The sequence below is a fragment of the Ictalurus punctatus genome, chromosome 20 (genome assembly GCF_001660625.3).
Source record: "Ictalurus punctatus breed USDA103 chromosome 20, Coco_2.0, whole genome shotgun sequence".
Classification (NCBI taxonomy): domain Eukaryota; kingdom Metazoa; phylum Chordata; class Actinopteri; order Siluriformes; family Ictaluridae; genus Ictalurus; species Ictalurus punctatus.
In genome coordinates this window covers 16,678,843-16,693,778 of record NC_030435.2, presented here as the reverse complement: position 1 = coordinate 16,693,778, position 14,936 = coordinate 16,678,843, and the positions used below count along the sequence as shown (strand labels likewise).

At 35.4% G+C, this 14,936-nt stretch overlaps 1 protein-coding gene across 3 annotated transcripts in view; it reads right to left on the bottom strand.

The window, feature by feature from the left end:
• Positions 1-14,936, bottom strand: part of sema4e (semaphorin 4e) — a 68,991-nt gene that overhangs the window by 4,507 nt on the left and 49,548 nt on the right. Inside the window, exons 2-13 of one of the 3 annotated variants that reach the window (XM_053673738.1) lie at positions 14,582-14,698; positions 10,804-11,115; positions 10,297-10,442; positions 9,585-9,647; positions 8,520-8,618; positions 8,273-8,372; positions 7,892-8,002; positions 7,544-7,695; positions 5,320-5,492; positions 3,528-3,684; positions 2,770-2,992; positions 2,497-2,612 (exon numbers count right to left, since the gene is read on the bottom strand). In XM_053673738.1, coding sequence (XP_053529713.1) covers positions 2,497-2,612; positions 2,770-2,992; positions 3,528-3,684; positions 5,320-5,492; positions 7,544-7,695; positions 7,892-8,002; positions 8,273-8,372; positions 8,520-8,618; positions 9,585-9,647; positions 10,297-10,442; positions 10,804-10,909 — 1,446 coding nt within the window. In that variant the 5' untranslated portion in view covers positions 10,910-11,115; positions 14,582-14,698. The remainder of the gene's footprint in view (positions 1-2,496; positions 2,613-2,769; positions 2,993-3,527; positions 3,685-5,319; positions 5,493-7,543; positions 7,696-7,891; positions 8,003-8,272; positions 8,373-8,519; positions 8,619-9,584; positions 9,648-10,296; positions 10,443-10,803; positions 11,116-14,581; positions 14,699-14,936) is intronic. The other 2 variants (XM_053673737.1, XM_017495239.3) reach the window with 2 other exon arrangements.

Here is a 14,936-nt window from a genome sequence, read left to right as displayed (position 1 = left end):
TTATACTAATGTGGCTAAAAAGAATTGCTTTAATTTGTAGACATTACAATCTCAAAACCCAAACCAACATAAATCAGCACAAACAGAAACTTGTATTGAATATTTATGTTCAGTGTTATTTGTAATTTGTTCATGCAATTGAATATTTGCTGTTGTTTTCATCACACATTTTTTTTAACAATAGTGTAGCATCTATCTATAAGCCACAAGTGATTGTGCAGAGTGTGAACAGAGACTGTATGTAGTAGAGACAGGCCACTGTTTGAAATATGAATGTGGCAGTGTGTAACACTTAGCAAGGTATTACATAATTATAAATAACCACTTGTCTTCTTGTCTCAATGAGGGAAAAAAGCCTGTCAGATTCTTACACTGGGCATGGCAGGGCCCGGCAGTCTCTGAGTGTCTTTTCACATATCATAAAAGTTGTCATTATGGACACATTTAGTCACATTTTGCTTTAGTTTTCTCTTCATGCCAAAAGCAGCTAAAGTCCATCACTAATCTGTCGACTCCATATACTACATACTATACTCTGATACAGAGGTTTTATATACAGTTTATATACAATTTGCTGAGAATTATCTACATGGATACATCTACAGCTATAAAAAATAAACAAACAAATAAGTAAATCATATACATATATATATATATATATATATATATATATATATATATATATATATATATACACATATATATATATATATACATATATATATATATATATATACACATATATATATATATATACATATATATATATATATATATATATATATATATATATATATATATATATATATAGAAATATATATATATATAGAAATATATTTAAATATTTATATATTTAAAGTAGCTACACATATACCATAGCATAGAGTTGGTAGCAGCTTTGCTAATAACTTGCTAGTAACATAATTCTCTTAGAGCTCAGCTAAGATAAATATTGGTGAACTGAATTGAAATATAAATTTGCTAAACTTAAGAAGTGCTTGCTATGAACCCTAAATGGCCTTCCATTGGCTATATATTGCCATTACATTCAGCCCTGTGTTGTACAGGTATACAGGTATGTTTCTAATATGCCTCGCTGATCATTCACAGTTGCTAGCAGGAAAGTTTAGCGTAAAACAGGAAGTCGGAGTGAAAGAATGATGAGAAAATCTGGTGGCTATTATACTGGGAAAACTAAAGTTCAGATTTATTTTGAAACACAAGTCATAATTTTAAATTCCTCTGGGAACATAAACATCCCACAACCGTATTAACTGTAAAATGTTTTTTTTTTTTTTAAAACAAAACAAAACTAGCTTAGCGATAGTCCCCAAACTAACTTACCTAACACTAGAGAAAAGATCCCCACAGAAACAAAACAGAAATAGTTAGGTAACATTAGAAAAAAATTCACAACAGATGTAGCTAGTTAATGAATTTTTGTTACATGATTGAGGCAAGGTGAGGCAAGGTGAGGCAAAATTGTTCACTTATACACAAGAAAATAGGAGCCTCATTCTTTGCCCAATACAACCAGAAGATACTCTGACAATATGTACAGTACAATATCTCCATCCCTGCCATTGAGAATATTAAAACAGGATGTTGCATGACAACTAAAACCACTTTAACCAACATCCAGTCCTGAAACAAACCTCAGTCCACCATTTTCAGCTTGACCAGGGATCAGTTCCTGGAACAGCACCCAGGTTCAAAAACGACTTATAACCTATAAACACTTGGCGAACACGTTTGCCATAAATAAAACCCATCAAACCCACTGACCACTTTTGCTATGAAATGGAAGTCAGACTGTACCCCAGGCCTGCTCGCCCACCATCACTGCCAAGTCTAATAATGCTCTTATAGCTGAATGGGTACATCCCCAAAGCCATGCTCCAAAATCTAGTGGAAAGCCTTCCTAGAAGAACGAAGTTTATTATAACAGCAGAGGGGGACTAAATCTGAAATGAGTTATACTCAGATGTTCACATTCTTTTGGCCATATACAGTATGTAAAATACTTGTGCAGATTTCTGCCCCAAACAAATAACTTCTAGCAGTTTATTTTTCAGATATTATAACAATTACATATTAAGGGCAGAGAGTGACACACACACACCAGGAATCAACCAACTGAGCAAACGTAAAAAAAAAAACAATGTATGAATGTATAATAAGTCTAAAAATACAACTTTTTGTGTCCCACAAAACAGCATAAATAAATAATATTAATGTGGTTAATGTTGGCACTCTGACAATATGTACAATATCCCCATCCCTGCCATTATGAACATTAAAACAGGATGTGGCATGACAATTAAACAACTTTAACCAACATCTAGTCCTGAAACAAACCTCAGTCCACCATTTTCAGCATGACCAGGGATCAGTTCCTGTAACAGCACCCAGGTTCAACAACAATTTATAACCTATAAACACTTGGTGTAGCTTCAGAGAGGAGAAAATCAAGCGTAAAAGTGTTCTGAGGCTTACCATGGTGTTGGAGAGGCGCAGTATCTTCACTGGCTCTGAATGCTTAAACAGCTGCACCTCTTCTATTATCACCATCTTTCCGTCATAGTTGACCGCTTTCAGTACTGAACCGCTCGCTGTTATAAATACACATTTGATTTGTTAATGCTTATGTAGTGTAAAGCACTAGAATTTGCTGTCCTGGATGTATTTAAGGTTGTTTTGGTTAGATTATTGTAACAGAAAATGTATCAATCTTGATAAAATGATGTAAAATGTCAATTAAATGATTACCTGTGCCTATAAACATAACCTGATGGCTGCTCCCATCCAGGGCAGTAGTGCTGGCCACCACGATATGTGTAAACGCAGCTCCTTTCTTCACCAGCAGGGGTTGCTGAGAAGATGGTTTCACTGCTTCATTCATCAGTGGCTTTTCTCTCACAAACTGAAGGGTTTTATCAGGCAGGTCCAAGGACGTGGAAATCATTTTCTGCCTTGCATCATTGTTAATACACTAGACACACCACAGAGAGAGAGAGAGAGAGAGAGAGAGAGAGAGAGAGAGAGAGAGAGAGAGAGAGAGAGAGAGAGAGAGAGAGAGAGAGAGAGAGTGCAAAAGATAACATATAAATAACTTGGACATAACATCTTCATAGCTAACCAGGTATGGAGTTATACAAAATAGCACAAGTAATATGGCAAACAAAATTGTAATTTGTTAAAATAATAACTTGATAAAATAATTTCCTCCTGAAATTTTAGAGTTTATCTAACATTTTATCCAACTAACATTATCCAATGTGTTACTTTGGTGAATTCATAAACTGTATTTATACTTTTATACTTCACATATTCTGTAGGAAGAAAGGCAGTAAGTACAAATACAAGTTGTTTTAGGGTGCAAGTCCCTGTGTAAGTTACAATACTATGGAAATGATAACAAGAGCATTAATTTAACCCTTACAACTGGAACTATTGTTCATTTTCTGTTTGGTTTCTTTTTCCATCACTGTACTGTTGCAGAATAAATTGATAAATGTTGAACTCACAGCTCCGGGACGAGGGTCAGGCACATCTCCGTAGTATGTCACCCATTTATTAAAAACAGATCTGTCGTTGTACAGCATTTTGAACCTGCCTTCAGAGAACACTTCCCTGATGCTGTGTATACTGTAGGTGCACACTGCAGAGTACTGCAACACGTCCCTGTCAATCAAATCACAGCAATGAAACAAGTGTATTAGGAAGGAGATTCATAAAACTATTTCTAATTATGTGTTCTGGAATATGCTGGAAAATTTTCTAAACAAGTTCTTTATTGGTATTTTTTTCCTTTAACTGGCTGTGATATCTTAGTAGTTAAAAAAAAATAACAGGAAACAATATTGAAACAATTACTGGGTTTACATTGCAATCCAATTTGAAATGAAGGTAGGTTTTGACTCCCTTAAATAATTTAGTCCTCACCTCATTGCATCATGTAATCTCAAAAAGTGAATACATTAAACAGCATAGTAAAACACAAAAATAACACAGTTTCTGAGGCAACTGTATCCATGATTGAATTTGACTGACATCATTCACACTTTCACATGATCGTGTATTAAACCAAATAATAATTCTCACATACTGCATATTAGGAGGCTCGGTACTTAGTATACATTTGAGGTCAGAGGTTTACATACACCTTGATGAATCGGCAAAATTTAATCATTTAATATTGTTTAAAGATCTTTTTTTTTATTTTTTTAAAACATTTAGTCCTGCCCTTCAGAAGCTACATAAGATATTTACATGTTTCCCAGAAGACAAAATAGTAACAATTTACACTGATCATCCTGCTGCCTTCTGGGGCATCAGTGAACATTTGTACCTTTTGTAATAGCTGTGTATGAGTCCCTCAGTCATCCTCCGTGTGAAAAGATGGATCTCAAAATCATATAGCCCGTGTTGGAAAGGGGTCAAATATACAGAAGGTGCTAGAAAACCAAAGAATATGCAGGACCTGGAGGATTTTTCTGGAGAACAGTGGGCAGTTTAACTGCTCAGGACATACAAGGGACTTATGAACAATTATCACAAAACATAAAAACAGTCATGGATCATCCAGGTAATGAGAGTTACACAGTATTAAGAATCAAGCGTATCTAAACTTTTGAACTGGTTCATTTGTGTAAATTCAGTTATTACTGTGTCTTGTGGACTATAGGCAAACATCTGTTATGTGAAATAGTTTATTCAGGGCAGGACTAAATAAATAACTAAATGCAATTTTTACGATCCCACTTATTATTTTTATTATTATCATTTTTGAATTATTAACATTTTGCAGATTCTTCAAGGTGTATGTAAAGTTATGACCTCAACTGTACACTGGTGGATGCAATATATAGACGGCAAGGTGGTGCAGCATTGCCATGTCACAGCACATCAAATCTCCCGGTTTGATCCTGTGCTCGGGTTACAGTTTGTATGGAGATTCTCTGCATGGTCTCTCAAATGTGCCCGTTTCCTCCAGTTTTGTCCCACCTCTCAAAAACATGCTGGTACATTATTAGCTACACTAAATTGCCATAAATGACTAGAAATTCCAGTGAGATGTAAAAGCCTTTTAGGTTACCCATGTGATCTAACCACCTTGACCCTCCAGTGACCTTGAGGCTGATCTAATACAAGTGGTAAAGTGTTTAAGTCCTCCATTTTAGGGTTTAATTTCCACTGTGTGTGCAATGATGGACTGGTATTGAACCACAATTGTGATTACATTCAAAATCATTAACTGTTTCAAAATGAACAGTTTGCTAACCTTTTGCTACCAGGTTTGAACTGAAATATACTCACATCTGAGGAGTGAAGACTCCGTAGAACACACAGGTTGTCCAGCTGCCTGGGCAGAAGAGGAACACATCCTGTATGATGTAAGGAAGTCTGGTTTGAAGGACAGGACAGTCCAGCTGAGCCTTTAGGAACGATGTCCACTTCCTTTGCAGTGTCCGCTGTCCTCCCATATCCCCCTAGCAAGGAGAGGGAATGAGAAAAATTGATACAATGTTGCAAAAAAAAGAAGGCATTTATTTATTTAGTGTTTTACATTATAAAATGTAACCAAATATTTATTGGAAAAGTATTGTTCTATGGGCAGATAATATTTCTAATTTTAAAAGAAGCAAAAGTATCTGCCAATAGAATAAGAAAATGGATTCTATTGCTGTATAAAAACATCAAAAGCAGGCTGAATAATCTTATAATATTTAATTTATAATTATCTTAAAATAAAAATGTTAGCAATTGAAAACATCTTGAATATGGGTAAGTTTATCTAAGATATTTTTGTTTTTGCAGTGCAGACAATATGGCAGTAGGAATGTGGTCTTGTTGGTTGGAATGGAAATGAACATAGTTGGTGGTTTTGTTTAGAGCAAAGGATAAAATGTTTACTCAGTCGTCAGGAGTTCATGAGTTTGAAAGTTGACAAAGCCATTCATGGTCAGGAGTCTGAGAGAACTCCGGTTATATAATAGGTTATATGTATGGTTATCCACAAGTCTACACTAACTGTCTGATAGATCATGTACTGTCATGGGAAAAAGAAAGTGCAGACTTCTTCAGTTGTATGTTTTTATTGATCAGGGACTACATAGCAATTATGTGGTCCCGAACACTTCTATAAACAAACACAAATAATCTCAGGTGACAACAAACAGAAAACCACAGCAGATTTCAATATGTAGTCATTTTTTCCAAAAGATAAACCATGTAAAACCACCTTTAGCATCAATAGCATGAAGTAAACATTTTCTGTAGGAGATTATCAGTCTCTCACATTGTTTTGGAGAAATTTCTGCCCACTGTTCTTTACAAACATTGTTGTTTGAGGGCATTTGTTTATGCACAGCTCTCTTAAGATCCTGCCACAAAATCTCAATGGAGTTGAGGACTGGACTTTGATTTGGCAGTTCCAACACCTTAATTTTTTTCTTCTTTAGCCATTCAGATGTCAAGTTTCTTTTGAGCATGGGATCATTGTCATTTTGCATGACCCAATTTTCGCTGCTAGACAGATGACCATGCTTGACAGTTGGTATGAGCTGTTTTATAGTGATATGCTGTGTTTGGTTTTCACCAAACATGGTGCTGTGCATAATGACCAAACATCTCCACCTGGGCCGCAACAGTCCAAAGGATATTGTTCCAGAACTTTTTTGGTTTGTTTAGATGCAATTTTGCAAACCTAAGTCACACTATTCATTTATACATATTCTTTTAGGAGAAAAGGGGCTTTTTCCTAGCCACCCTGCCATGAAAGCCAAATTTGTTCAGTCTTTTTCTGAATGTGCTGTCATGAACATAAATATTTTATGTCTTGGTTTTTTCTTTGTATTTCTGAGCATTAAACAGTCTGTCATTGGAATGAATTTGCTGGGCGGCCCACTCCTGGGAAGATTGGCGACTATCCTGAAGGTTCTCTATTTGTAAACAATCCTTCTCACTGTAGAATGATGAATTTCAAATTGTTTGGAGATGGCCTTATAACCCTTCCCAGATTGATGAGCAGCAACAGTTGCTTCTCTGAAGTCATGGCTGATGTCCTTTCTCCTTGACACGATGCAGACACACACCTGAGTGCTTCAGAACACCAAACTGCCAAAAGTTCTGCATTTACGTAGGTAGCCACACTTCTTGATGATTAACAAATCATTTGCATTTATTTAGTAACACCGGGCTGCTAAAAACACTCTTAATAATTGTCATTAAGATCTAGGAAGAGTGTACTTATATTTCCCACCTGGTTTCTGAATGTTGGTTTACTTTTGGGGGAAAAATGACTACATATTGAAATCTGTTGTGGTTATTTGTTTGTTTATGAAAGTTGGGGAGGACCACACAATTGTTATTTAGGCCCTGATGAATAAAAGCATAGAATTCAATAAAAAAAGCGTACTTTCTTTTTGCCATGACTGTATATGAAAGAAGACAGTTAGTGCTCTCCTCCAAGCATATTCAGCTGTCCTAAGGATGTTGCATGAACAGTTAGAAAAGCTGTTGTGTGTGATGGGGAAAGTACCTTACAGACGCGGGCCACTCTCGACACGTCCAGCTTATTGTAGGAGTCGTACTCCATAGCTGTTTCACTAAAGAAGAGGTAAATCTTGTCATCATCCCCCTCTGGGTTTTCCTTTCCTTCAGCCACGTACTTCATGCCAATGAATTGGGGTTCTGAAATCACAGAACTAATCAGTGATACTCAATCTTAAGCTGAGTAGAAGAATCGCAAGTTCAAAGAATTAAAGACTGTCATAAACTAAACTAGATGCAAACTAGAAGTTTTAATTTATGCACAGGAAATGGTTTAATTTCAACTCCAAAATCTTCCAGTTCCAAAATATGTGTGTGTATACACACACATTCTTACCACTGAGCCAGGAGGAGGAGTAATCAGTTCGTATAATGTTATTAGAGCTTCGCATCACAACCGGTTCAGAGCCCAGGAAATTCATAGATGTAGCAGAGTACAGCTCTCCATCTAAATGATAACCAGAATGGTAATTTTATTAGAAAATTATGATGATAGCATTGGGCTACTTTTCTTTAAAACAATCAAAAGTATTATATCAGCTGTTATGAGCAGCAACTGTATTAAAGTGGATTCACATTTATAATGAATATATGAATGCATTTATTAATCTGGAATAAAAGTTAGGGACTATAATAATTAAATAACTCACTAACTGAACATTGTGTTCTTTGGTCTGTTACGTCATGGAGCAGTTACATTTAAGAGAGAAGCACCTACCAACAAATTCAGAGGCGTATCTCTGGAAAGGATCAAATGGACACTTTCCCTTCCCATTATGCTGTTTACTTTCCAGAGTCAGGTTACCCTCTGTATAAGACTGGAAGACAGAGCACAGCAAAGGCTACATGAAACATTTCCATGGTGTGGTAAAATACAACAAAACATTCACAAAGACTGAGACTTTAATGTCTACAATAATATAATAATGATATTTTGCAGTGAAATAATGTGAGAAATTACTCACCATATAATCACAAGTTGGACTGAAAGCATAGGTACCACACACATACATCCTGCCGTCTGGCATTTTATGAAGGATCCGGATATAGTTGTGACACTCAGTCTAGAAAAGTAATAACAGGAAATAGAGTCCAGTGAATTATGACAATCAGGACTGTCAGAAAACAGAGATTCAGTTCATTCCAGACTAGTTCATAGAACAACACAAGACAGGAGAATAATGTGGAATAATTTCATGGGTTAGGTTAGGACTCACTGAAGACGAGTTGCACATCATTTTATACGACCAAGTTTATCTGATAGTATACCTGTCTCTAATCAGACGGTCTGTCAGTAATAATGTTTATTTTACATACAGTACTCACTAATAGACTCTTTCCGAAAGACATTTTATGTTTAATGCACAAAAGTCTAACCAAGTCTAACCAATGCTAGATAGAAACATGACCTTGGGGGGTGTAGAAAACTTCATTCTTAGTCGTCTTAAAACTCAGATTGTAATGCTAGTTCTTTACTCTATTAGGAAATGTATAATTTGTTACCCATATTTGAGTCATGTGAAAAAATAAGTACACTCCATGGAAATGCTTGTTTTTTTTGTTTTTTTTTTGTTTTTTTACATATGGACAAGCACTCGTTTGATTCTCTTTGAAACAGTGCCTATTAATAAAGGAGATACACTATCAAAAGAGACATAACATTGACATTTTGTAGTAATTTTAACAATTTAAATGAACAAATAAAAAAACAAAAACAAATCAGTCACATGGAAAAAGTAAGTACACCCCTACATTTATCACACCTTCAAATCCATAAAATTAGAATCAGGGTGTTCAAGTTACCCTGGATAATGGTGCTGTGCTAAATGTGAATAGAAACAAAAGGCAGTCAAAAGGTATTAAACTCCAGTTTTAGTCAGCCTTGATCATGGCATGCACTATGTGACAGGAAATGCATAACCTCAACATTCAATCTAACAAAACCACCGGATGGAACCATCCCAGGTTTTGTCTGAATAATTTACTTATAATTTTTAAGGCACCGAAAAAAAAAAAAAAAAAGACCTCACCTCCAAATTTTTCCCTTTGTATGAACACATCTTCTTGTTGTCTGGAGTCACGTCCCACTTTACCTACGAAAGAGATAAACAGTTTATTTCTCCACTGATATGGCATTAAATAAGTACAGTACAGGTGAAAATGTACTACTAGCAGAGTCCTATAATAATAATAATAATAATAATAATAATAATAATAATAAACAAACAAATAAATAATAATAATAACGTAAAAAACAGATAATGAAAAAAGTGTACTCAAAAATATTAGTGAAACAAATATATAATAAATTATAGCAGTGACAAAAAGAGAAAATATATAAATATGTAAACAATACAATATATAAAAATAGAACAAATGTGTGAAACTAAAATAATAGTGCAACTATTAAAATAATATAAAAGTAACGTACAATGTAATGTAAGAGTAATCCAATAATAAACAACAGTCTATTACAATGTTTTTGTAACTGTTGTTGTTTTTTTAATCAGTGACAGTAACGTGTTTGGTACATAAAATGAAGATGTTGCTTCATGGCTTTCATAGTGGAACCTGAAAAGGGCTTTAGACAAAAGTTGGAAAACATTTTGAGATGTAGGTGCTCTACTATTAAGTGATTTAAAAACTAGTAAAAAAAAAAATAGAACTCTAAATGAAAAGATTGCTGCCCGAGCATTGTGAACAAGATTTAAATAAATAATGGGAAAATAAAATTGTCCTGACCATAGCCTTCTTGTGCGTGATGTTAGTGAGGTCCAAGGCAAAGATGGCCTCTCGAGCTCCCAGGATGAGCACACCAATGTCTTCCCTCAGGAGCATGGCGGAGTAGTTCCACACTCCCTCCTCTCGAAAAACATGTCCTCTGTTACCTAGCAACAGCAGAACAGGCTTTTAGTGCCCAGTGTGGTGGAGTAGCTATTGGAAAGGAAGACTTGTGCTGATCGTAATAAAGAAGAGTGCAAAGAAGTGAAGTAGAAGTAAGACTTGGTGATTCATTTGGAGAAAATAGTGTATCGTTGGTTAATCAGGAACTCAGTAATGCGTTGTGTTATTCGTATATGCGCTACTGATATCATGAAGGCTGCGATGTTCAAATGCTTTAAAATGTGTTAAAAAAAAATATTTTTATTACATACTGTGAGGATCTTCTATCTTTCCAGGAAGAGATTGTGTGTGATTTAACAAAAGTAAGAATTTTAAATCAACAATTTTTAAGACAAAGTCACTTACTGTTCAGAGTAACTGTTTTGCGTGGTGTGCTGTACAAAGGCCCAACCTGGCCAGAAGTCAATATGGCTGTCCCAAAAAAACACAGGATGAGGAGGAACATATCCATAGCTCTTCAAGTCTCTGTTACAGCACAAGGCCACTCTTAGTCTCTCAAATGGTCACGCTGTAAAATAATGGAATTGTCAGCACTTCATAACCTCAGCCTCACTATGTTACTTCTCTTTTACAGTCAACAACGAGATATAAGATATATAGCTTGGTTTAATTCATGTAGGATGCCTCTTCAAAGAACCAGGAACCAAGTGAAGCCATCTGGGAAAGTCGAGAGACAAAGAGAGATTAAAGGGGGAAAAAAAAGCACAAAAGAAGCAGCAATAATTCTGTTAAACTGCTATAGTGTTGTAAATGTGGCTTTTTAAAAAGCTCCTTCTGCACAGGCCACACATTATAGAGGCTGGTACTGGATGTAGCAAAAGCACACGTGTCAAAAGCCACTGGTTGGTTGGTTTAAGTAGCACATCAGGTGCATGTCACTTCAACTTCTGAGGCAAAATGACCCATTTTAATTCTTAACTAAATGTGAAACTATACTATTTTTTCCCCCAACATGAAGCGTTAAGTGCTTCGATTAGGGTCATTCCATCTCAAGTGGTCCAATGCAGGTTGCTTGACCATTTTTAATTTTCCAATTGTTTTTGAGTGATTATCTCTATGTATTAGCATTGCAAAACCACCAGTTTTTTTTTTTTTTATTATTATTTTACTTGGTTTAACTGCGGTGGCCATCTTTGTGTCATAGCACACAAATTTTGGTCATAAAGCTGTTTACATAAACCTGAATATCTCGGCTCAGGATAGCCATAGCTCCTTGGTACAAAAACCAATCTCTAGAGTACATTACAAGGTACATGTTCATATAAACTTTCAGCACATTCTTGTTCCTTAGACTTAGAACTTAAGTCCAAATATAATACTCAAGATTGCTTACAGTTCCACGTTTAGGGTCAATTTATAATAAGAAGGGTTCAGGTCTTGTCTTAATTTTTTAGGGGGTACCTAGGAAAGTATAGTGTACATGTAGAACATTTCAGGTTTGAAACTTCTCTCTCTCTTTTTTTATGAGCGTAAAAAAAACAAAAAAACAAAAAACAAAAAAACCCCCTTCATTTGTAGGTTGAATATCTCAGATGGGGGACGAGATAAGAACCTGAAATTTTCACACAATTAAGTCCTCTATAGAAACATTCTGCTGTAAAAATGTTGAGTTTGAGATTCCACTGTTTACAGAGCTAGTGGTAGTAGAAATCTAGGGAAAAGCCTACTTTACTCATACAGTTTGAGAAATTAACAGATGTAATATAAGCATAACAAATAATAAAAACAAACAGTATTTTACAGTAATTATGTTTATGATTGACATACAATAGCTTATGCTTGCCAATGAGGTCTAAAATGTTAATACTTTTGATATTGGCAACAGTGAAACATGATCCATCACAGAGTTCTTCAAATCTGCAGAGTTTAGCTCCAAACTCCAAACTTAGCTTCCTGTAATTTTCCCGTAATCCTGAAGACCTTGGTTAGCTTGTCCAGGTGTGTTTGATTCGGGTTGGAGCTAAACTCTGCATGGACAGTCGACCACGAGGGCCAGATTTGAAGAACCAGCCTGATCTATAATGTTGATACAGATATACAGTTGGTATGCTTGAATAGATTATTGAAATATGGAATTACAGCGTTCAGTTGGGAGTTACAACCTGAACAGTGTCATAAACAGACCTGTGGTGTTGTTTCTCTTGTGGTAAAAGCAGCTCAGAATCAGTGCTCTAGAAATCAGTTTTTGTTCCAAGGAGCTGATGGACTGACACCACTATGATAACGCACATATCAATAAGAGAGAAAAAAAAGGAATTTATGTCATCCGAAACATCCAAAAAGAAGAACAGAAGATATGAGAAACTCAGTTTAAAGGCCAGTTTGGATCACATTGTCAGCCAACAACCCTATTCAAGTTTTGTGTATAACCACAGACTGAAAATATAAATCTAACACCAGAGTTTCAGAGAAGTAACTTTGCATTTTTTCTCTTAATAGTCTTGACCACAGACGTTCCTGTGAAGTCTTACAAATTCACCACACGCATTAGGTCACTAAATGCACAGGCATTTTGTCTTTGTCTATTTGTGCATGCTGTAAAACATGTGCAATTCATGTAATGCAGTTTAAAAAATGTTTGCAAGCTATTGGAACATACCAGAACTTCTGCATTAATTACTCTTATACCACAGTGCTGTTGCATTCTTGAATGTGATTGGTGTTGATTATTGTCTAACGGCAACTTTAACAGTAGTTCTGAGTACAGGGCAAATCACAAGTTTATATAAATGAATGTGCTAGTTCAAATACGTTATCATGTCTATAGTGGCAGTTAATTCTCCCTGTATGGTAGATGTTCCACATAATAAAATAATAATAATAATAATAAAAATAATAATAATAAACAGATTAAAACATGTTCGTTAACAAAGAGTAATTGGTGATTGTGCTTTCTGTAAGGAGATTAATTAATATTTAGGAAGGGGTCCCCAGTGTTAGCACTTAGTTATATCCAGATGTAAATCTGTTGCATTAAGTTTTTCCCCATGGGAAAATCATCAGGACAGTTCTCTGCAACAAGCTGCAATTTTTTTTTGTCTTATTGACTTCAAGAAAGTGAAGGAATGACAGCTATAAGGGAAGTGATAAGTGGAACTTGTTTCACAAGTATTCCATCACTGTAACTACTGTAAATGTAACTATTAATTAATAAAAAAGTATGGCATGCCATTCTGTAATATATACTGTAAGAATTGGCTAAGAGTTGTGGTAGTAAAGTAAAAAAAACAACAACAAACAAACAGGTGCTATTGTTAGAAAATAATAAACTTCAGGTGGTAATTGTAACTCTGTTTTACATCTGGACATGTCACACCAAACGGATACTTTATTAGCGATAAATGATGCAAGCATGATGAGCATCTACAGGTGGAGTTTATTGCTTCTAAAAGAGGCTTGACCGGTTATTAAATACAAAGGGTTCACTTTTTTTATTCAATCAAAGTATTCAATAAAGCCATGAAAGCTACGATTATATGTTTATGTGTTATTAGTATAGGCAGACTGTGTTTATATTATGACTTGGATGGAGATCAGACCACATTTAATAAGTGACTAATACAGAAATTCCAAACTTTTCCCTGCAGATGTGGCGTTCCATCATAATCCGAGAACAAATCTATGCTTAGTTAGTAGATTGTCTACCTAGCCAGCTAACTTCTTACCTAGTCCATATAGGTTTTTCTAGCATGCGCAATTAGAATAGTCACTTCCTTCTTCTTGTGAAAAATGGCAAAATAAGCCTGTCATACTGCAGAACCTTGAGCTTTGTGAGGGAAATTATTCAGTTTTACTTTGTAATAGTTTTGTTCTTGTTCTGTTTCATTCTCATCAGAGGATAATGCCTAAGAAGGCCATGTCATGTCACTTAGATCAGTACAGAATGTTTATCTGCTATACAGACACACAAACATGTTCTTCTGTTCAAGGTTCGTCTGCACATCTTCTAAGATCCTAAAACAAAGGCTGTTTGAACTGCCTCAAACTGCTTCTTATCGGTACACAGAAGTGTATCATGCTCTGCGTTTCATATATATATAGTAGTGTTCAGCAAAAGCGCTACAGAGTGCTCTCATTATTCTATCCTGTATTAACCATCTTTTAATAAACCTCTTTTTTTTACCTTCAGAGGACGAGTCTGTGAGTGTTGTTTAATTTCCACGACAATTTGAAGAATCTCCTGGCTGGGCTGCGAGTCTTTCAGCTTTTCTGGACAACAAGCAAACCGGAGGACCACTGACTGCTAGGAATCATCAAGAATTTAGAATTAGAATTAGAATTTTATGAAGTCATAGTGTATTGCTGTCATTGTGTATTGCTGTCTGTGTGGAAGGGAGTCAATGATATAAGAAATGTGTGTATTATATTGAGAGAGGTATTACATGGTGCGATTTCTTATAAGAAGTTCCAGGAACTTCGCCTCTTTGACAGCAGAGATATTGGTGTTTCTTAGATCACAGCTTCAAAACTAAAATATA